Source organism: Rattus norvegicus, chromosome 9, assembly GCF_036323735.1.
Source record: "Rattus norvegicus strain BN/NHsdMcwi chromosome 9, GRCr8, whole genome shotgun sequence".
NCBI classification, from domain to species: Eukaryota; Metazoa; Chordata; class Mammalia; order Rodentia; family Muridae; genus Rattus; species Rattus norvegicus.
Genome location: NC_086027.1, coordinates 73,968,284 through 73,992,284, shown reverse-complemented (window position 1 = coordinate 73,992,284; position 24,001 = coordinate 73,968,284). Strand labels below are relative to the sequence as shown.

At 44.3% G+C, this 24,001-nt stretch overlaps 1 protein-coding gene across 8 annotated transcripts in view; it reads left to right on the top strand.

Moving 5' to 3' along the window:
- The window catches only part of Cryga (crystallin, gamma A), a 30,701-nt gene extending 14,330 nt beyond the window's left edge, over positions 1 to 16,371 (top strand). For 3 of the 8 annotated variants that reach the window (XM_063267734.1, XM_063267735.1, XM_063267733.1), the window contains 4 exons: positions 7,756 to 7,843; positions 8,150 to 8,238; positions 14,045 to 14,287; positions 16,039 to 16,371. In XM_063267734.1, coding sequence (XP_063123804.1) covers positions 7,756 to 7,843; positions 8,150 to 8,238; positions 14,045 to 14,287; positions 16,039 to 16,311 — 693 coding nt within the window. In that variant the 3' untranslated portion in view covers positions 16,312 to 16,371. Of the gene's footprint in view, positions 1 to 7,755; positions 7,887 to 8,112; positions 8,239 to 10,455; positions 10,568 to 11,790; positions 12,263 to 13,902; positions 13,945 to 14,044; positions 14,288 to 16,038 lie in introns of those variants that run through there. The other 5 variants (XR_010054633.1, XM_063267736.1, XM_063267737.1 and 2 more) reach the window with 5 other exon arrangements.
- The last annotated feature ends 7,630 nt before the right edge of the window (positions 16,372 to 24,001 follow it).

Sequence of the window (24,001 nt, the reverse complement as noted above, 5' to 3'; positions counted from 1 at the left end):
TGATCCCTTTACCACTGGAAACTTCTATGGGCCCGGTGGGTGGCAGGGGGTGGAGTGGGGCAGGAGTAAAGGGAGCTGAACCAGCACGTTCACTCCTGACCTGCTCACTGTCCCTTGCAATGTCTGATTTAAAAGGCTGTCAACTGCAGGGCCAGGGCCATGAACACAACCACAGGACAAGTGCCCAACCTGTTTCTTTTACCTATAGACGACAGTCTATAAGCAATGGGTCACAACCATAACAGTTTGGAAGGACTCAGAAAGAGGCCAGGGCAGGGTCAAGGCCATAGACACAGGACAGTTATTTAATTTCCTATTGTACCCACGGACCACAGTGTGTATGTAATGGCTCACAACCACGAAGCAGCTTTGAAGGATTCAGGAGGAGGCCAGGGCCAGAGACACAGGACCATTATTTATCCCCTGTTCTTCAGACTAGACTGTATGAGCAATGGGTCAGAGATGGTCAAGTGCCTACCTCGTCCACTTCCACAGCCAAGTGCTTACTAAGTCTTGTGGTTTTGAAACCAATTTCTGAGCACCTTGCTCTTGCTGAGATCCACATTCCCTCAGCTCCTGAGGAACTAGAGCTTGCTCCCTGACCACTGCATGGCGTATCGCTCCTTCTTTTGCTCTCTCACAGATTAGGCAGGGAGCAAGTTGGGCAAGGTGCCTTGTTTTCTATAGATCTTAGATTCTGTATCAAGACTTATCTTGACTGTGGCTCTTAAGAGACTAAGCAGTTTTCTGCTTGTTTGTTTTTTTGAAAGGCAAGTGAATGGCACATGACCTGATTTGATTTCTGTGATTTATTGATTGATCCATCGATTGATTGATTGATTGATCGATTTGTATGTGCGTTGGTGTTTTGACTGCATGTATGCCTGCAAGCTGTGAGCTGCCGTGTGGGTGCTGGGAATTGACCCCGGGTCTCCTGGAAAAGCAGCCAGTGCTCTTAACCACTGAGCCATCTCTCCATCCCCACCCCCCTCCCAAGCAGCTTTTGTTTTGTTTTGTTGTTGTTGTTGTTGTTGTTGTTGTTCTTAAGTTGAAGAAAGGCCTGCCTTTGTGGTGCTCTGCTTCCACACACTACTCTGCCCAGTGTCTGCCTGTTTGCTGCTGCTGCGTTCTCACTGCCCGCCTGTCTCCCCTCTCCTTCACCAAACACGCCCCAAACTGAGCCAGGCTCGCTATTTTTCCCTTAGATTTTCTCTTCTTCTAGCTTTGGAGATGTGTCAGTCACACTGTTTGGGCGATTGCGTCTCAGTCCCCACGCCTCATTCTGAAGGAGATTGTACTGTGACTTCCTGGTTTGGGGGGGGGGGCATCAGTCAGAGTTTGCAAATGTCAGTGTGTCTGAGCAACCGGGCTAAGTGCAGCCTGCATAATGGAGCTAAAACAGGAAGCCACGGCTGCTTACGTGCTTGTCCTCCGGATCACTCGTTCAGTCCTGCAAGAGCCTCTGCTCCGTAGTATGTAGCCGCGATCCTCAGAATCATACCAACAGTGGGACAGTTCAAAATGCCTCCCGACTGACAAATGTGTCCTAGGGACAAAATCACATCTGATAGAGACTCTAAGTATCTAAACATTAAATAGCTAATCAAATATGTATATTATTAGCAATGCAAACGTAACTTGTCTGGGGTAACTAATTCCCCCAAATGATTATGGTTTGAGGAAGCAATGCTAGCAGCCCCTACCCTCCCACCAGAGTTCGTACCACCCCCATGCAGTTGCAGACTGACTCCACCCACAAGCCACCGAGTATCCAGCAGGATCTCTCAGTGGCAATGTAACATTTCAAACATTAAACTATAGGACTATTTTAAAACAGCCTTTTGGGGTTTAACATCACTTTAAAAGTAGTGGTTTTAATTGTAAGTCTGAGTGGTTTACAGATGAAAGATGTTGTCAAAGGTTCTTTAATTACCATTTATATCGGAATGCCCTTTGATTCCTTCGGATAAAATGTCTCCGAAGCAACAACTGAAATCGTTTCTAAGCCAGAGTTTAAAACCAAGTGGAATACAAATCACATTAGGACGAATTTCCGGCATCTGGGAAGGACTTGTGGGAACTGTGCTTGGCCCGAAGACTTTCTCTGAGACTCTCCTCTGCCCCCTGGTGGTAGGAGAGCAGCAAGGCATATACTGTTTGCTATCAGTCTCAGGCTTGTTATAAATAACCAGTTTTTGTTAATAAGGAATTCAGGTTTTGCTTTGTTTTGTTTTGTTTTCCTGTTGAAGACTTGGACCCAGAAAAGTTCAGTTGAAGGCTTTACATAATTACAGGATATTTGCAACCGTGTCCAGATAATAAATATAAAATACCCAACTTGATTTAAACTGAAGAAAAAGCCTAAATATTCCTTAAACTTATAAAGCAATTGATAAAAACATTGTTCTGCCTCATTTGATGGAAGAAATGGGGGTCAAAGGGGAAAAAGGCAGAGAAAATAAAAGTGGGTGGAAGGAGATAAGGGTACTAAACAGAGAACCCCGAGACCTCAGCTCTCCTCTGTCTTGCCAAAGGGCATCACATTGTAAAAGCCTGCTTTGAGCCTGTCATGGTGGCACATGCAAGCCTGTAGTCCCAGCACTGAGGAGGCAGAGGTGGGTGGATCTCTGGGGGTTCCAGGCCAGCCCGATCTACAAAGGGAACCCAGGACAGCCAGGGCTCTGTTGCACAGAAGAAAACATATCTCAAAAATCAAAAGAAAAAAGCTGGCATTCACATCCATCCTAACTAACACTCAAATATCATGACTCCAGAGGCAAAGCAGACAGGGCCCAGACCCAGATCCACCCCTTTCAAGTTGGATGTCTCCTGTTGGGGTCCAGGAGTCTCCTCCCAAACCACACAAACACTGAACTCAGTCGGACAGGGATAGTTTATTAAGTATAATGTCCCAAGACTGATAGATCAGGGCCACAAATCCAGACTCAGGAGCTGGTTGCGACATTGAATTAAGATCCTACATGGCCTTTAAGCCTAAAATCCACAAACAGCCGTGTCAAGTTATTTCACCAATCATGATTTAGGGATAAGGGATTTAGGAACAAGTCCATTTATCCTGCTCCATCGGTTTCGGGATTCAACTCTGGCAGGAGACTTGTCTTGCCTAACATTCTTGTCTTAAGTCATCTACCGGGACGGGGCTTGTCTAACATTCATGTCTTAACTTGTCCACCAGGATGTCAGTTACCTATGTGCATGTCTTTTTCTGCCAACTAGGATGTCAGTTCTCAGGGAGTCTTGGGAACTTAAACTTTACTTGGCCACAACTCAGAATGGAGGTCTTATTCCAGATAGTTTCTTATATTGGTGCAGGGGTCTCTCTTATGTTAGGGTCCATCCCAGGGGCAGCTTGTAAAAGCAAACATCATAAAAGCTTCTATACATGTGCAGGAATTGCTGCTGAGTGGTTGGTTTGGGACCAAGCTTATTAGAAATGTAATGCAAAGGCAGGCAGGGATGCCTGGTGGGCCCATGCCAGGGTTATTCAGGGGAAGGGAGGGGAGTGAGGACCTGGAGAAGGGGTAGAGGTAGGCAGAGCCATGAGGGCAGAGGGCAGAGAAAGGTGGAGGGCTGAGGAGGACAGAAAGAGAGGCTGTCTGGGGACACCTGGGACAGAAAGAAAGAGACAGAGAGATATCTGGGGTAACAAGCAATCTTCGTATATGCCACCCAATGCAACTCCACACCTGGTGGCAGGTGATGATGTAAGCTGTTGCTAGGTCCTTGGGAGGAATCTAGCACAATTGCCTTTACAGGGGGTAATTATTCAAAAGAGCTCTACCGACTTCTCCCACTACTGGTTTCCAACTGCACAGAACGTAACAGAATACATAATCAACTTGGCAGGAGAAAGTTTCATGCTAACATCAAAATCATATGAGGGAATTCCCTTATAATATCAGTAATGGCACTAAATGACAGGCTAGCCAGGCAACTGCTACCTAGGCCTTAAGTTATTTTTCTCCAATCACAAGTTTCCTATGTGTAAGTAGGCCTGATGTCACACCCCAGGCTATTCTGGGGATTAAATGGCACTGTGCACATCAATTACATGATGGCCCCAGGGGAACCTGCTATATGACTGCCATTACTGCCAGGGCCACCCTGCTGGGACACCAGCCTCCTCTGTCCTGCCAGCAGCTGATCCTCCCAGTAGCAGGCTGCCTCTACCCTCTCACCTTCAAGTATCTGCTCTTCCTGAAGGGTTTACCCTCAAACTAATTTGTACAGACGTAAAAACGTGGCTATGTCATGAACGGTGGAACCTACATTTTCAACCAAAGCTGGAGATGAAGGGATCAGAGAAATCAGAGATTCAAGGCCATGCCCTTGAGATTAGCTATGTCCACCTAGACATAGGCTCAGCGGAGCATCAGTATTGATTATGTCCCAACCAACACCATACATGTTTAAAGTATAACAGCTAAATAGACAAGTCCACCGAGTGCGGTGAGCAGAGCTTACCATGCTCACCCCACCACTTCTGCTCTCAGAGCAGATGTGACTTTAAGTGTATGACAGTTAATCTTGCACAATGGTGGGGTTGGGTTATGCTTTTGCAGTGCTGAGAGTGAAAACAGGGCCTTTTGCCTCCTGCTGCACTTCTTTGACAAGCACTCTACGTGTGTGTGTGTGTGTGTGTGTGTGTGTGTGTGTGTGTACATATGTGCACCTGTGTTTGGAGGCCTGAGGTTGATGTTGTGTGTTGTCCTCAATCACACACCTTGATTTTATTTTACCTGTGTGTATGTGTCATGTGCACGTCCATGCATGCATATGTGCGATGTGTGCATGCCTAAGTGTGCAATGGCACATGTAAGCCAGGGGCTTATGTCAGGTCTTCTATCATTCTGTTCTTTATCAAGGTCAGGTATCTCTCAGAGGAAAAGGAACTTAGGCCTCCGAGTGTTTCCTCTATGTGTTTTAGTTACAGCAGAGTTCCTGGATAGGGTGTGTAGGAGGTAGCTGAGCTTAGAGTATGAAGTCAATTAGTCTCCAAAGTGATTAGACCGTTCTACCAACAGTCTATGCTATCTACACAGATGCTTTCAAAACAGAGAAAGAGTGTATCAATTGGTAGCTCACTGTGGATTTTGTTTTGGGGGTGCTGTTGTGGATTTTTTGTTGTGTTTCTTCATTGTTTTGTTTGCTATGTAGGAAAAGATGACTTTAAATGTGTAATCCCCCTGCCTCTACCTTCTGTTTGCTAGGATCACCCTTGGTTCCCGTGACCTTGATTCTTATTCCAATTATCAACCAACAACAGCAGATATTTCCTCTTTGGAAAATCACAAATTAAAGTCATTTGTCCATTTTTGTGGTGAAATATTGTTCTGTCATTTTCCACTGATCCCTGAGCTCCAGAAGTCTACAGCACTAGCACTAGTGTAACAAGCATGTGACACTATGTGACACTTTTATGTGGGCCTTTATGTGTGCACAGTAGGCATATTTCCTCCTCCCAGGATATACATTCTGAGAAAGGCATTCGACAAAATGCAATGTATTTTATCCTTTAAAAAGTGAACGGCTTCGGAATTTTGGTGATGAGGTGGTGTGTGTAGGGGGAAACTGGGGATGTGTGTGTAAATTTCCTACATAGTTTTCACTATCTTTACCTGAACCTAAAATTGCTCTTTGTGTCAAAGTTAACAATTAAAACATGTAAACAGTTAAGGGAATACTTTTGTTATTTATTTTTATCATAGTAAAGTAATGCTCACCAAAGTAAGACAATAGAGAAATTTCTTAATCTGTTAAAGTATATTTTAAAATCTATAGCAAACATACTTAATATCAGCATCTTCCTTGAAGTAAGAAGTAGATCAGGGAGTGGAAAGATGGCTTAGCGGTTAAGAGTACAAATTGCTCTTCTAGCGATCCTGGGTTCAATTCCCAGCAACCACATGGTAGCTCGCCACCACCTATAACAGAATATGATGCCTTCTTCTGGTCTGCAGATGAACATGCAGACAGAGAACTCAGATGCATAAATAAACCTTTGGGACTGGAGAGATGGTTTGGTGGTTAAGAGCACTGGCTACTCTTCCACAGAACCTGGGCTGACTTCTCGGCACCCACATGACAGTTCATAAACTGTCTGTGACTCCACTTTAAAAGGACCTGACACCCTCATACAGACATACATGCAGGCAACCATTGATGTACATGATCCCCCATCATGCCATGAACAGAAGTCCTTCCTGAAGGACTGTAGGTTCCCATATAAAAGATCAAAGCAAGAGCGCCATTAGGGGAAGTGTGAGAGTCTGAGTCTGTGACTGCGGGCAGCCACCTATGGACCTGAGTTTCTCTCACTGTCATGCCTAGGTCTCTTCCCCCATTCCGATGATGCTGGTTCTGATGATGCCGGGGCTTGGGAAGGGTTATATAGAACAAGCACTCCATTGGCAGAGTGTATGTGCCTAGCTGGCAAGTACATGTCCGTGCGGACTCCTTTTTACGAAGCGGAGTCACATGTGCCTTCACAATAGAGAATATATGAGTACACTTGTCATGCCACATGTCCTGATCCAAGGCTGGCCATACATGCTGTCACGATGCAGCTCACATCCAAACACCGATGCTATTAGAAACAGCCTGGACCAGCCTAGTAGCTATTCAGATGCGTAAGAACTTCGGGTGGAGGGGGAATAATTATGCTGGTGCACTCCGAGGCCCAGAAATTAAATGGTCACTGTGCTTCCACCTCCCCGTGTGTTCCTCACACAGAAGCCAAGGTGATCTTTTTGTTTCATTTCATTATTTTTTTTTAAATATATTTCAAATGCTGGGAGTGAATCCAGGGCCTTTGCATGGTAGACAAGCATTCACAACTAAGCCCCAGACTGCTTTTAAAAATTGACATCAGACTCTGTCAGTCTTTAAAGTCTGTCTAATACTTTAAAACTGTCCAATGGGGAATAAGCCTCTCCCCAGCCACACCTCTTAATTGGTTTTCTAGTACAAAATGACATCGTTGGATCACACAATCCTCCCTAAATGGATTCAGAAACAGCTTATATTGGTACATTTATGCGTTTATTTTTATTTTGATAATTGTTTGAGACAGGGTTTCTCTGTATAGCTCTGACTGTCCTGAAATTTGTTTTGTAGACCAGGCTGCTCTCGAACTCAGAAATCTGCATGCGAGTGCTGGGGTTAAAAGGTGTGTGCCACCATGCCTGACGTTGCATTTACATGCATGTAACAGTAATAATAAAAAAGAGGCTACCAATTAGAGAGAGAGGAGTTGGAGGGATAAGGGGAAGTGATATAATTATATTCTTTATTTTTAATGAAAAGATTATTAATAAAGTTAGGGGCATTTCACTGGAATGTTAAAAAAAATTCCAGTTGCATAAGTAGCAATTCCCAGCCTGTAGTGAGAACAGGTCAGAGCAAGTTTCTCACTCAGACAAGGGAATACTTGAGATTCACAGCAAAGGAAAGGCAAGAGCCTAGGGCAGAAAAGAGGAAGTGGTTATGCCAGGAGACGAGTGTTAGGAATGTCCTGTGTAAAGGGGACTTCCATGTCATGAGAACCAAGCACGCAATAGAGACTAAATGAAGACCACATCCACCCACCTTTTATACCTCAGCCGTTCAGGTGCCTCATGGACACAGTTCCCTGGGACTCGGGTGGCTGAGACTCGACAGGTACTGTAAGCAGCAGTTGCTCCCCACACAAAACTCACGCCGCCCTAAACTGGAACTATCGTTTCCCCCTTTCAGGTCGCTCGGGCTCTGTTGCCCCGCCGCTCCTTGCACCCCTTTGCCATGTTGACGGCCCCCAGAGCAGCAGAGTGCAACCGCAGACGGAGTAAGCCTACCCTCTTCTGGATGTAGAGGAAGTAAACTAGGAGGTGGGCCCACTGAGTCAGCTTAAATGATAACACTGGTTAGGCTTCTATCTAGTGAGATTAAAAAAAATTCAGCGTCCTTCATAACCAGGTGTACGCCTCCTGCACATACATTTCCATAACCTGAAAGGCTTAACTACTTAGACACTTTGGGCTTGGGAGTTGGGGAGGGGGGGCAATGCAGCTCAGAAAGACAATATTTAATACGTCATGGACACATTTGTTAAAGGTTGTACCCTCAGGTGTGCTGCTGCCTGTGTCTGCAGGTGTCAAGTTGAGGAGAGGAGCCATGAATAAAGAAGCCACCAGCCTGCGGGGAAAGGAGCTCGTATGTGCGCACACCCCCAAGAACAAAGTAAGACTGAAAACATGGTTGGCATTGCCTAAATCATGCTGACAGTTGAGTACTGGGAGTTCAAGGCTGTTTGGTTTTGAACAGGGTGCTTAACTACTCTGTGCCTTATGTTTCTCCTCCTCCTCCTCCCAAAAAATGATAAGAATAATCGTACCCACCTCTTTAAGCCACAGAGAGACCAGGATTATGGGACGAGTGGTGAGAATGGTACTCAGTACATGGCGATGCCCAAATAGACATCCGCAGTGATTAGCTTTAATACTCAAAAACCACTTGTCACAAGTGACTCTGCTGTTTTTCCATTTGTTCAATCAAATACGGTGGTTTGTTTTTAGCATCTGCACCTAAAATGTTCTGGATGAGAACTTTACCACAGAGAGAGAATTTTGTCTTTTTGTTTCATAGCATCTCTCCAATTTCTGCCTTTTCTTCTGCCCTGTCCATCCACTCCTCAACTATTATGTGGAACAATTTAGTGTCAGCTCAGAGACAGATGGGGCTGGAGGGAAAGTAGAAGGATCGTGTGGTCTTTGCTGTCCTCCCTGTGTTTACTCTGAGTTCTCAAGATAAGTACAAGGTGATGTCAGAGACACCAAGTTGGTGAACGTAACAGAAACGGAAATGGGGGCTCTCCAGAGGTGAAGCTGGGAGTCTGAGGTGTTTTAGGGATCTGGGATCCAAAGAATGGGAGACTCCAGATGAGCTGGAGGGTCCAGGGGTAGGATATAGGAGAGTTTGGAACTGAATAACAGGCCTGTGTTTGTAGTTGAGACCTAAAATAAAATCTCTATTCACTCAACTGCTGTGCCATGCATGTTTTGAATGTGCATCTTTAAATCAACTGAACCATATGGTGCTTGGGATTCGTTTAGTCTTCAGTAATAAACAGACTGATTGATTAGAAATATAAACAACAACAACACACACACACATTACATGCAAACACATACACGCATATACACACATGTACACATACACACATATACCCACATGCATACACACATATGCATGCATACATACTGCATGCACACACACTTTTAAAAATAGAAAAGAAATACAACCTCCTCACTGGGGGTGCTTTGGGACTTCCTGCGCTGTTTGGTTATCTCAAACCTTAGCACTGTTCTAAAGATAGAAAGCTGAGGAAACAGCCACCTGTTGGTTTTTTCTTTTGAAGACATTTACTCTAATGAGATTTCAGGGCATAGACTTTCTCAAGCTTCATTCTTGCTTCTGAAGAACTGTATAAAGTACAGCTTTCAAAAGAATTTGGAAACAGCAGGCTTTGGGAAGCAAGTTAAAGCAACAACCAGAAAACAGTAAGCCCTCTAGACACAGGCCACATGGACACCTGTGAGTGTGCACACACCACACACCCTGATGACCTGGACAAAACGCAATCGTATGAAGACCGATCTCAAGAACTGGTTCATAGACCTGCTCCTGCGTAGCCCTGTGTAATAAGAGCACAGCTCTAAATACTTGAGTTTTAGATATCATTTGGGTGTTATGTTTTTTAAATATAATGTCATCTCGTATACTTTCTTCTTCCACAATCACCAGTGGCTTTCTGACAACAGCAGAACTTTCACTTCCTGCTTATCTTGTGTGTGTGTGTGTGTGTGTGTTGTGTGCCCGTGCACATGCGCACATGTGCAATGATCTGCAGGTCATGGGGACTTGTAACTACTATAGGTAATCAAATAATAGCGAATGGCTCTGGGGTGCTAGTCTGACCAGCAGACGTCTTTCTAAGCACAGCACCGTTCTCCTGACTCCATCCAAGACTCAAGCCCATTTTTAAACAAACCCCTTCCAACAAGATGTCTTAGTGAAAACAGAAAATCCATTGGTACTTTCATTTTCACGAATATTATATGTATAATTTAGGCATTTTGCAACTCCTGGGTATGGTTTTTAAAACCGCTTCATAAAATATAATAATAATAATAATAGTAATAGTAATAGTAATAATAATACATCAAAATTACAGTGGAAAGATAAAAGAATTCTCCTTTCCTTACACTCCTTTTCCATGATTTATAACATATTTATTATTAACATATATTTATTAACAGCTATTAACCTTCCTTATGACTTGTCAATAGTTGTTATACACATATTTATGTATGAACCACTGGTTTGATATCATTGAATAAGGTAAATATTTTATTAAATATATATAAAATATGCTTTTTTTGTTGTTTTCTTTTTAAGACAGGATTTTTCTGTGTAGCCCTGGCTGTCCTGAAACTCACTCTGTAGACCAGGCTGGCCTCAAACGTAGACACCCACATCAAAAGCATGCGACATCACCACCTGGCTGAGAGTATGCTTTTATGGTTTTTCATTTGAGGAAATTGTTTATCTTATATATTTGGAATTCTTCATTTTCCCTGTAAGTTTTAAACCCCTATGTAACAGATCTTTCTTCCCAATGTTCTTTTTATTTCCAGACACTGAGTTTTGTCACAAACTAAGAGAAAGGCAATAACTTTTCAATACTCCCAGCTTTTCTGGGGAACATTTAAGTGGGTGTGTTTTGTTTGTTTGTTTGGTTGGTTGGTTGGTTGGTTTGGTTAATTTTATTTTGTACTAGTAGCTTGTTTTAATCAGCATGGATATGAGCAATATTTCCTGGCATAGCTAATCTCCCTACACTTTACTTTCTTTTCTATAAAAGAAAACGTACTGGGTACCTTACAGGGTTAGTTCAAGAATGAAATGATTAGCATATGTACAAAGGCTCATAGAGTCACCCAAACCATAGCACGTAGAAAGATACCTGTCCACTTTTTTCCTGGAGAACCCACAGTATCACGGAAGGAAGCCAGATAGGAGGAGGAGGAATCTAAGTTTAAATTCAAAGTAATAGATGGAAAATCTAAAATAGTATGCTACCACCACAGAGCTGAAGAATGAATTATGTTGGGCAGCACTAGACCAAAGAAGTGTGACTTTCGTGATTATTTTTAAAATTTGATTTGGAGACAATTGCAAGCTTCGAGATATGCTGCCTTAGAACAAAAGACACAGATTCATATCTGTGTTGCTGTCTGTCCCACCAGCTTAGTGACTTTCTCTTTGTCTATTCTCCCTGCTGTCCTTCGCTTGTGTTTACAGACATTGACAAACAATCTTTTCTGAGCTATTACAACTTGTGCATACCCTATCAACGCACCCTGTATATTTTACTTTGTGCCTCCTAAGAAAAGCAAAGTCATTTCCTTAAGTAACCAATTATTAACTTCAGAACCTAAAACATTGCTACTTTTATCCAATCTATCACTCACATAGCATTTTTTTCCACTTGCTCGGATAATGTCCCCTTTAAGGATCCAACATGAGATCACATACTGCCTTCAGTTGAGAAATACAATTCCTTTTCAGATATTTCAGAATTGTTCCATGGAAATTCTTTTACATCTCCATCTATCTAACCCATCTGTTGGTATCTGATATTTGACCTTAACTCCAATCGAGAGCTAGTGTGTGTGTGTGTCTGTGTTATACAGATGTGCTTGGTACCAAAACCATCCTTTCCTTCTGCAGGTCACTTAGAAACATGGACTAGCACCATGGATGTGTAAGAGCTTCTAGGAGCAGCCAGGATGCACCGCCTTAAAGCCACAGCTGTCACCCGCAGCACACGCTTTGTCTGCAGTTAGCTCTTGATGTGAACTGCATTGACTCTCAAGTTTGCCACTGAGCTGTCTTCTTTTGGAAGCATATCTTCCAGTTTGACAAACGGAAGAAGTGTGTCTGTCTATCCTATGCTATTTCATTCTATGCCTGGAAGACTGCTGGAGCATCCAGAGGGGGTTCACTATTTCTGGGTGTGACCAGACAATCTGGCTTTGATACACATTTTAGCAAATGTATATCATTAAATATTGCATATAATTCTAGAGGAGGCCGTTTTCCAAAAGTTTTAATCCCAAATCAAATCAATGTCTCATTAGCATACTTCCAAAATAGAGAAAATGTAAACTCATTCCATTTCAATAAAGTTTGAAAAGAGAAATGGATGCTGGCTCTCTCTGGATAGAACATGATGACCAGTAGGGAAAGAGAATGGGCTGCTCTTTTCCAAGTGCCAACAAGGCACATGACTTAACCAGTGAGCAAAACAACTTGGTCAGGTGAATGTCAGAACACATCATACCATCTCCCCATTCCTAAAGACTGAGACAGCCATCTCCTTGCATGAGGGTCTTAAGGGAGTTTGTTGACCTCTTTTGAAAATAGTGAGGTACTCCCATGTGGGGTCATGGCTGGGGAGGTCAGTGTGGGCCTTTCCACAAGGGGCTTAATCACAGTTGCACTTGAAGTTCACCAGGACACTTGGGAAGCTAGGATAGAGGCAGAGGGGAACATCTGTGGCCCGTAGCCCTCACCAGTGCTCCAGCCACTGAGGACTTTGCCCACTCTGCTTCTGTGCAGCCTCACTTCCTGCTGTCTACCCTTCCACCATCTGTACATGCCCTGGAAGGATGAAGTGATGCCTGAGAATTTTCATGTGCCTGCATTGCTAACTCTAGCCGGGTGTCCTCATGGGCATGACTCCACTACCTAAAATATGCACAGGATGGGATGACAGCAGATAATCCAAGGCTGGACCATCCTCCATGCCTGCAATAGGCACGCACATGGAGGAAAACAAAGAGGAAAGTTCTTATAAGCTGTCACCCTGGCTCAGGGAAACCAACAGTTTGGTGAGGGAAAACACAGACAAGCCAGAGCACTGGTTTTAAGAACAAAAGGTAATCCTGGAAGAAGAGTGGTAACAGGAAGAATGGCTGTCTTCTCCTAACCAGTGTGAGATCTATTCATTTTAGACCAAGAAGAAATGTTTCACCTTACCATCATCACATATATATATTCATATCGCATTATATATTATATGTATATGCTATATAGATCATATATACTTATATTTATATATTATAGATATATGCTTTTAACCATTAACTTAAACATCACACATTTAAAATTCACTTTACTGCTTTCATCTGCTGAATTCATAATATAAATATATATAATAGAAAAATTTTAAAATTTTTAAAATCAAAAGGAAGAAATAAAACGAAGGCCTCTATATAAACTTACCTACCATTCACTGATGACCAGGGTTGACATTTTAGTCTATACACAGGTCTAATCTATCTTAAACATGTGCAAGTTTTCAAAGCATCAAACCCCCATACTACAGGTAAAGACATGCAACTGTCTTTCATTTAGAGAAATTTGTTTATTTTTCTGCTGCTGCCTCTTGGTGCCTGAGTGTGGCTCTGGAACTCGTGTAATTCTCATGAGCTCCCACAAACGGAGGCGCCACCCTCCACTCAGCAGTTTCTATAGGCAAACACTGCAAAACGCTGCGTACATAATGCATTTCTAGAGCGCTGCATAGGGTGAGAAGCGCGCCCTTTGTCTCCAAGGTCATAATGGCTCTGCTGACTTGAATTCCTTTCACTGAGCTAGTAAGGACAACTCGAAAATGCCAGAGAGAATGAGAGCCCCCTACCCCATGATCCCAAATGAAAAAGCGAGAGAACACAGAAATCCCCTTACACATTACCCCCCAGGCCCCTTTTGTGTTGTTCTTGCCAACACAGCAGCCATCCTGCTGTATATATATCAGCTGCCACTCCTGTCCCCATCACACTCAACACTGACCATTTGCTGTCAACAACGATGGGAAAGGTGAGCCAAGGGCGAACCCTCCAGGTCTGTTGAGTGCCCCCTCTGTGTGGGGGATGCGCCTTCCGGTTAACCATGTGTTGTTACCCCTTCTCCTTTACAGATCACCTTCTACGAGGACCGAGGCTTCCAGGGCCGCTGCTATGAGTGCAGCAGCGACTGCCCCAACCTGCAGACCTACTTCAGCCGCTGCAACTCCATCCGCGTGGACAGTGGCTGCTGGATGCTCTATGAGCGACCCAACTACCAGGGCTACCAGTACTTCCTGCGACGCGGGGACTACCCTGACTACCAGCAGTGGATGGGTTTCAGCGACTCCATTCGCTCCTGCCGTTCCATTCCCTATGTGAGTATTGCTGCAGCCGTGCTGATGTGAGAACACTGGTCTTCCTTTTGGCCAGTTTGTTCCCATTTCTGTTCTAATGTTCTCAGCAAAGATAGGAATGCTTGACAAATGCTCACACTAAAACCAAGGCCCGACTCTTACAGCTAAATAGAACGAACATGTATACACACCCGAACAGCAGTATAAGCAATATATAGTTTCTTACTTAAGGGCATGAGTGTTTTGAGACATAAGAAACCACAACAGGACCTTTAAAACTAAACTCGGCTGAATAAGCACATACCCTTCAGCCATAAAAGAAGGAAATCCTGTCATTTGTGGTGACATGGATGAACCTGGAGGTCACTGTGCTAAAAGGAAGGAGCAAGGTACGTAATGATAAAGGCCACAAGTTCTCGTTCGTATGTGGGATCTACAGCAGCAGGTTCATGGAGGGGTGAAGATCGGGTTGGGGATTTACCTCAGCGGTAGTGTGCCTGTGTAGCAAGCACGCAGCCCTGAATTCTGTTCTGAGGGTAAAAATGAGAGAGAGGGGGGGGGGAGGGAGAGGGAGAGGGAGAGGGAGAGGGAGAGGGAGAGGGAGAGGGAGAGGGAGAGGGAGAGGGAGAGGGAGAGAGAGAGAGAGAGAGAGAGAGAGAGAGAGAGAGAGAGAGAAAGGGAGAGAGAGAGAGAGAGATACTAGAGGCTAGAGTGGCAAAGTCAGGAACCAGAGGTTTGGAATGACAGTCAGAAAAAGAAAAATTACAGCTAGAGAGAACTGTGTTCTAGAAATCCGTTGTGAAGCATGGCAATGACAGTTCATGTTATGTACTAGTTATTAAAAATACTGAAAGGTAAGGCTGGAAGATGGCTCAGTGGTTAGGAGCACTGGCTACCCTTCTTGAGGACCTGGGTTCAGTTCCCTGCGCCCACAAGTGGCTCACAACTGAGGACTCCAGTCCTCAGGAATCCCATGAACTCCAAAAGGGCAACTCATGTAGTACACTTACAAACACACAGGTAAATACTTACAGACATAAAATAAAAAGAAATACATCTTAAACGCACAATAAAAAATGCCGAAAGAGTGGAATCTATGTATTTTCAGCACAAAAATAATGTGAGATAAGAATATATATATATTGCAAAATCAATTAAATTTGGTTAGAGCTAGTGTATTCAGATTTTATTGGTGAGATTTTTTTATTTTACTATACACTCTCACACTCACCTAGAGCCTAGAACAATGTGTGTCAACTCGTGTGGTTTTGGTTTTTTTTAATAAGTCATTACTGACTAGTCTGTTATGAAACACGTGATTAGAATTTCATGAGATAATGTCTACATCACCTGTCTGAAAGGAAGGAGAAAGAAAGAAAGAAAGAAAGAAAGGAAGGAAGAAAGAGAGAAAGGCAAAAAGAAAAGGAAAAGAAAAAGAAATTTATGTGGACTCGAAGTAAATCCGAATCATTGCACATCATGCATACAAAAGGCAGCTTCGAAGTAAGCTTAGTAGGATTTGGTTCCACGGGCAGTAAATGCTTTCACTCCCTGCCTTTCGGTATTCGTTTCCTTCACAAGAGTTCACTGGTCAGGTCAGCTTTATGTGAGTGCATTTCCTAATCTGTTACAACAGCAGCACAAGGAGTAGGCTTAAGGGAGACGCACACTTGACAGATTCGCCCGAAAGCCGTGTTTTGTGACTGTGCACAGAGGCTGTAACTCTGAGTGCATACATCGCTGTTTCTCCTCTTCTGTCTTCCTCACAACAGACCAGCTCTCACAGGATAAGGCTGTACGAGAGAGATGACTACCGGGGCCTTGTGTCTGAGCTCACGGAAGACTGTTCCTGCATCCACGACCGCTTCCGCCTCAACGAGATCTACTCCATGCATGTGCTAGAAGGCAGCTGGGTCCTCTATGAGATGCCCAACTACCGAGGCCGCCAGTACCTGCTCAGGCCTGGAGACTACAGGCGCTACCACGACTGGGGCGCCATGGATGCCAAAGTCGGCTCTCTGAGACGGGTCATGGATTTGTACTAAGCCCCATTTTGCTTGTTACAACACACACATGCAATAAATATACAACTTGTGTTCCTGGCACTAAGTGGCTCTCGCTTATCTTCAATATCTAAATCCTATTTAGTGGTGTCCTAGTAAACTTAATGCTGAAAGAGGTTTCAAATGTCCACCCTCTGTCCTCACATCTTCACTTGCAAATGTTCATTGCAATGAGTCATTGTCTGGTTCATGGCCTCTGGCTTCTGTGACACCATCGTTATCAGATCCTCACCAGAACTCCTCCTGGTTATCTTGTTGTTGTCCTATGTCATGGAGATCCTGCAGCTTTGGATCAGCAGGACTGTTTCTTTCACACATCCCAGCCATTTGCAGATGATATACATTTTGGGGTGGGCCAACTCTGAGCCCTGGACCTGGGCCTGGTCGGCAGCTGAGTTGGTCAGCCTGCCGGCTTTCCCTTATTTGTACCACAGGACAGGACAAGCTCTCTAGCACTGCTTCGGCTAGGCTACCCAATGCTGCCATTGGCAGGAGGCAGGACCTCCTCTCTCTGCTCTCCTGCTCTCTCACCCTCTGGACTGACTCAATCCTGCCTTTGCCATCAAGGTCAGCTCCACTGTGTTGCCCACTCAAGGTACATGGCCCGCTCTCCTGAGTGTTACAGACAGTGAAGGGACAAGGATAGCTCTCTTATTCTCATGATCCCAGAGCCGGCTCTCCCCATTGCCACAGATGGTGAGGGGTGAGGAGGAACTGGGGCATCACCCCGCACCTATGCCACCTCTTGGCACGGCCAGCCCTCCTGATCTCACATCCTCAGGGCTGGTTCTACACCCCACTACCAGGGTCAACGCTGCTATGCTGTCCAGGCAAGGTACAGGGCTCATTTCCTGAGTGCTAAAGCTGGTGAGGGGCAGCGATAGCTCTCCCACTCTTATGACCCCAGGGCCATCTCTTCCAGCTGCCCCAGGTGGTGGGAGCATGAGAGGGTAGGTGTTTTTGTTTTCGATTGAGGCACGGTTTCTCTGTATAGCCTTGGTTGTCCAGGAACTCACTATGTAGACCAGGTTGGCCTCAAATTCAGAGATCCCCTGCGCCTCCGCCTCCGCCTCCGCCTCCGCCTCCGCCTCCGCCTCCGCCTCCGCCTCCGCCTCCGCCTCCGCCTCCGCCTCCGCCTCCGCCTCCGCCTCCGCCTCCGCCTCCGCCTCCGCCTCCGCCTCCGCCTCCGCCTCCGCCTCCGCCTCCGCCTCCGCCTCCGCCTCCGCGGAGTGCTGGGATTAAAGGTGTGAGCCACCACCACCTGTTGATAATATTCTTAAATTAAATTAACATTTAATTTTAATTAAATCCCACCAAAGAGAAAACAAACAAAAGTGTTGGTGAGGATGTAGAAAAGTTGGAACCCTTTTAAATTTTCGACGGGAATGTAAAATGATGCTCCTTCGTAGAAACTTTGTTATCCCTCTAAAACAGTTGCCTTAGGGCCTAGCAATTCCACTCATGGGTGAACAATCAAAGGAACTGAAAATAAGGGCTCAAATGGAAATCTATACATGAATTTGCATAGTAATACTTTTCATGGCAGCTAAAAGGCGGACGCAGCCCAGTGTCCTGATGTCGATAGATTGCCAGACAAACACAGTGAGAGGTGATATCTGGCCATCAGGAGGAATGAGGTTCTGATCACGCCATGATAGTGTACAAAGAAGACTCACACAGACCACAGACGACACAGACGACACAGATCACATACGAGTGCATCCAGTTATATGAAGTGCCCAAAACTAGAAAGAGCATTAGTGGCTGCTTAGGGCTGAGGGGATGGCTAACTAAGGTTGTGATCTCTGGAGTACAGCTTTTTGTTGAGGCGATAAACATATCTGTACACACACTAAAAACACTGAACTATGAACATAGAACGGTATGGCCAAAGCTGTCTCAAAACACTCCCCATCTGATTCAGAAAGCTTCTTAATTGAAGGTATTCTTTCTGACTGAAAGAACATGTGGGGTAAAATGAAATTATAAAGCTCAAAACACTGGGACTCCAACCAGTATCAACTATGCAGAAAAACCTTTGGCTTGCTGGGAGCTTGGCTAATTCACTTCGCTATCCCACCGTGTTAGGTGACTAATGACTTACAGCTGGTGCATTCAAATTTCCTTTTTAACAAAAAAAGGTAAAGGCCTGGGTCAGGTCTCATGGAAAACATCTGTGCTAACTTGAAATCTCATCTCCTTTTAGTCTAGAAGAACTGAACAGTACAGAAAACTGCTTTTCAGTTCATAAGGCTTAATGCATTCCCTGTTTTCATTTTCCAAAATAAGGGGTGTGGATAAGGTTGCGTCCTTCAAGCGCAGACGTGATAAGGCCCTGTAGGGTTTCTAGGTGAGATGCATCTGTGGTTCAGTGCTCGGTCTGGATCCCATAAACTTGGTTTCGGACTGTCCACCTTGTGGCTGTGTGAGCTTGAGCGAGGTCTGTGTTCTCCCTAGTTTCGATTCTGCACTTTCATGCTCTCAGGAAGATTAAATGGCACTCCGCCTGTCCACGCCAGCAGATCGTAGAGGCTCAATAGATAAGCACCCTCACGCCTTTGGTTTGCCCCCATTACACTCAGACCTTATGGTCATGTGTGCGCTGTCTCCAGGGAAGTCACGGGAGAACAGGAGCAGAGGGATGAGCTATTTCCCAGAGAGTTTCTCTAAGTCAAGTGAATGTGAATAGTCTATTTTATTTTGCCACTTCGCCTCAAAAACCACAATCTTCCTGCCTCAGCTTCTCAGGTAGCTGGAATTCTGGGCATGTCCTACCTTACCTACAGTGCTCTGCTGTTGAGCTTCACCTCTTACTGCTGTATCACATGTCTGTACCCAAACTAATGAACCACCCTTCTGGTTGGTCTTATTACCAAACAAAGACGATATCAATTGGTCTGATGCCGTCTGAACACACTAGCACTCCAGTTATGGCCAAAGACACCAAGGCTGGCAGAGCCTGAGTAGACTATGTGGGTGATAGGGCTTGTAGATTCATTTCTGAAGAAAGACCTTGGACATACTGTGGGAAGTGTATAGTTTAATGTATAAACTACTAAGATCTGCACTCCTGAGAAGATGACATCTAAAGAGGACAAGCCACTAGCATGTGGAAAGGCCATTAGTTTTAAAGCATTAAGTCTTGGGGCAAATAGATGAGTTTAATCTCCATTTTCTCTCTTCACTACAGTGCATGCCTCTCTATAACGTAAGCAAACATGGAGAGACTGTGATGCCCTAACCTCGAATTATACTATCAGTTGACATATCAAAGATGTTAATGATATTACCTCTGACAAGTATCAAAATGTTGGCAGACTGTCCCTCTGATCAAAACTTGAGCTGGGTTTTTCTGGTTGCTCAGCTTGGCTCTGACCTTGGACTTCCCTCTATGCTGGTGCACAGTGAGATTGAGCCACAAACCTGCTCTCTCAGTTACTGACTCCCTTCCAGCCGTGACCACCCTGGCCCGCCTTCCTCATTTATCTTGCTAATCAGTTTAGCTGGAGCCTCCTTATCCTTGCCGTTTCCTCTTAGTAATTCTCTGTCCAGTGTCCTGCTTATTGATCACCAACCTCACTTGTACATTTTTGTATTGGAGTTCAAGTCTAACTACCTTGCTCAATACAAAACCCACACATAGTTATTCCTCTACCCGCTTTCATATCCTCTTCTAAATAGTCTTGCCACCATTAGCAAGCATGATGACTAATTTTTCTTCCATAATAATTTTTTCTTTTAAACTGATATAGTTCTTTTCCACTGGTATTGCTTTTGGCGTGTACTTTAAAACTCATTATGTCATTTGATTTTCATAAATTACTCTTACCTTATAAATGAGGAAACTGAGGATTGAGAGGTTAAATGATTCTCCAGGGATTAAAGAAGCATTACCAAAAATTGCTAAATATGTGTGGATGTATGTATGCATGGTTCCCCTACACATATTCTCCATGAATTGTGACTATTCAGAAGTTCCTCTGTGTTAAAAAACAAAGTTTTAAAGGAAGCAATGTGAAAATAAAGAATTACACAGGAGGAAAGTCATCCCACAGTGTTGTTTGCAAACACTGGATCTTCTAAGTCAGTGGTCATCAAGCCCTGAGAGCATCATTTGTGCCCAGGTCTCTGATGCTCCCAGTTTAGAAATTGTGAGCAGAAGCCACTGATTACAGGCCCAGACATTGTCATAATTCTTCACTTATCTGAAGAGGCTAACTCTCACCACTGAATCAGCATTTTATTTCTAGGTATCTTATTTAATCGTCAACATGTCATAATACAGTTGTTTGCTTCATGAATGCTTTGGGACTGCCATTGTTTGGTCAAGATGTTGGAGCAAATTCTACAGCATCACATGGTGCAAGCTAAGGAGTAGGCAGGATGCACAAATATAACTACCTCGATACTTTTTCATCTGTAACAAACTACCTGATAGAAATACCTCAGGGAAGCAAAGATTCATTTGGCTCACAATTTCGGAGGATTATCACCTGACATGGTGAGGAAGGATAATGGCCGGAGAGAGCAAGCCATGGCTGCCGATTGCATATGGTAGCCCACCGGGAGACAGAAAAATTGGGCTGGAAAGAGAAGAGATAATACAACACATGCCCCTCTGACTGACGTATTTTTTTTTAATTAGGTCCCATTTGCTAAAGGTTCCACAGCCTGATATACAAAACACCATATGAGGACAAAGTCCTCAAAACATGGGGCTGTGGAGAATATAACACAATCAATATGTCCATGACCCCACAAAGAGTGATAACAAGACCAGGATATAAACTCTTGCTTATTAAGATCTACTATCACCACCCCTTTTTATTAGGGTGGCATAGGTTACCACGAAAGCTGGTTGGACCAAGAATGCTAACTGTGACAGGGGTTATCTCGAGACACTCTGTCCCCTGGGCACTTTGGAGCAGCCTGAATCCTTCATGCCCACAGGATATTAGATTCCCTTGCTCCTGCCAGGAAAATAAACCTTTGATCACATGTGAAATGGAGAGCCAACAGCCACTTCTTAGAGATCATGGTTACCACAGGAAATCCTTTCATTATAACGGGCATCCATGTGGCTATTACAAGATGGACTCTTTGATTTGTGTGCTCTAAGCACCAAACAGACTGTAAGAGATCCTCTAATGCCACAGAAACGGAACCGAGGGAGCATGCTGCTCTCTTCCCCTTCTAATCTTCATCACAGCTGGACAGCTCCAGTGGACGAAACTGTACTGTCTAACTTCATCCACTTTGGAGCTCCCTGAAGACTGCTTCTTCATTCAGGATCCTGTCCTCTCAGGGACACTGTCTTCCTCCCCCAGACCACAGAAGCCCTGGACCTGCTCTGAGATGCCCTTCTGCAAAGGAGAGAGCATATCCTGATGCTCTAAAGGAAACAAGCATCCATTATTAGAAGAGGGGAAACGGCAAATCCACAAGGAGTTACAGCTGACACTGAGACATGTGCAAGGCTCGGGTCCTATTGGACCTGGTCCCTTTCTAAACTCCTGTTCCTTTGTCTTGATTTATTTTTCTTTTTGGAATTTCATACCACATTTACTCATTATTTCTGTGTAAGCATTTATACTCATGGGTAGGTCAGAGAAGAACTTTAGGGAATTAGTCCTCTCCTCCCACCACATGGGACCCAGGAATCTATCAGATTTTCAGGCTGGATAACAAGAAGAGCCTTTGCCCACTGATCTGTCTTGCTGAGCCCTGATTTATTGTTCTCTCCTAAGATCATTGACCTCTCTGTGCATCAGAACCAGATCACTTTGTCAGGCATGGTGATGCAGATCTGTAGTCCCAGTACCAGGAGGCTGAAGCTTGAGAAACACAAATTTGAGGCCAGCCTTGGTTACATAGTAAGTCCTGTCTCAAAGTGTGTGAGGTGTGTATGGGAGAAACACAGAGGTTTGGGTGAGGCTTAATAAAAAACAAAGGTTTATAAAAAATATACAGAAACCTACTGCTTTATAAACTAACTTTAAAAAACAATTTTAAAGATGTTTTATTTTAATTATATGGGGGGAGTGTGGCATGCGTAAGAGTCAGAGGAGGGTATAGGACCCCTCAAAGCTGGCGCCAACAGTAGCTGAAAGCCTCTGGACACAGACACTGGGTCTTCTATAAGAACAGTATGTGCTTTTAATTACCAAGCCATTTCTCCAATCCCCCTGCCCCCCGCCCAATATAAAGGAGAGCTCTAAGTGGCTGAATAATGCTCCTCCCAGAAGCATTAGGTTTTAAATGAAAATCCCGGTGCTGGATGTGGGATACTTTCCTATGAGCATTACCAGGGAGATCCAAAATGTTAGAGACTCTTCCCACTGCTTTTGGTCGTCTGCCAAAACTAGATGATGAAACTTCATTGCTGCAGACACTAAACACTTTGGACACAGGACCTAGAGAAACCAAGTTGGAACTGAGCTAGAGGCCTTTTCTCTGCTAGCTAGTGTTCAGTGTGTCAAAGGTTATGCAGGGGAAAAGTTATCAATGTTCTTTTCCAGCCACGGGCTCTGAATGCTACAATACCAATATGCCAGACAAGATATGGCTACTGTGGGCATACCCAACTGCTTCCTGGTTGTATTTCAAACCATCTTCATGGGAGGAAATATATATTCTTGCTATTTTAACTCTGGCCAAAAGTCTATGGCTGGAGACGTCGTCACAGGCCCTGGTGGGGAAAGTAGTACTACTGTTGTTTTATTAAACGGATGTGTAGTCAAACTGCCTTCTAAATGTTTATGATTCTAGCCATACGTTAGTGTGGCTTTCAGGTGCGGTTAGAGAATCTCTCTCTCTCTCTCTCTCTCTCTCTCTCTCTCTCTCTCTCTCTCTCTCCAAAGAGGGTGATGGTTAATACAGAGACTAATTACTGGTGAGAGAATTGAAAATAAATGAATATTAAAATACTCTGCCTTAAGTGGGACATTGGTAATATTCCCTGCAAAACCTTGCATAAGAAGAGGTAGAAAGATTGCAATGTTTAAGATCTGAGAGGAGTGCTATGCAATGCTGTTTTCTGTATTTGGCATAGCCATTGGAATCATGGGCACATAGCTACCTTCACAAGAAGCATACACCTGTACATAACACACACACACACACACACACACACACACACACGCACGCACGCACGCACGCACGCACGCACGCATGCATGCACACACACACAAATCCTGAATGTAGGAGGGGGACCCGGCTTGGAGGAAAGGAGTCAGCAGGATCTTAAATTGTCGTATATGGAATATAAAATGTTCTCCCTTTCTCCAGCCTCATGAATTGAATCTTGGCCCTCAGCTGATGGCCCTGCTTGAAGAGGGATTGGAAACCATGAGAGATAAAGTCTAGACTGGGGGTCGGGGGAGGAGAGGGGTCAAGTCAGGGAGTTAGGAGTGTCTTTGAAGGTTATGCTTGGCTTGACCCCTTTCTCCTGCTTCCTGTCTGCCCTGATGTGAAGAACCTCCTCCTCTCCACACACCCACGGATGTTCCGACTTACCACAGGCCAAAAACAATAGAGCCAAGGGCTGTGGAATCCCAAAACCAAGGACTGAAAATGAGTCTTTCTCCCCTCCTTTGTGTCACATTGTTGTGGTACAGTACACCGCCTGACTAGTATATGCTTCACTTAAACATCAGACTGTCAACGAAAACAG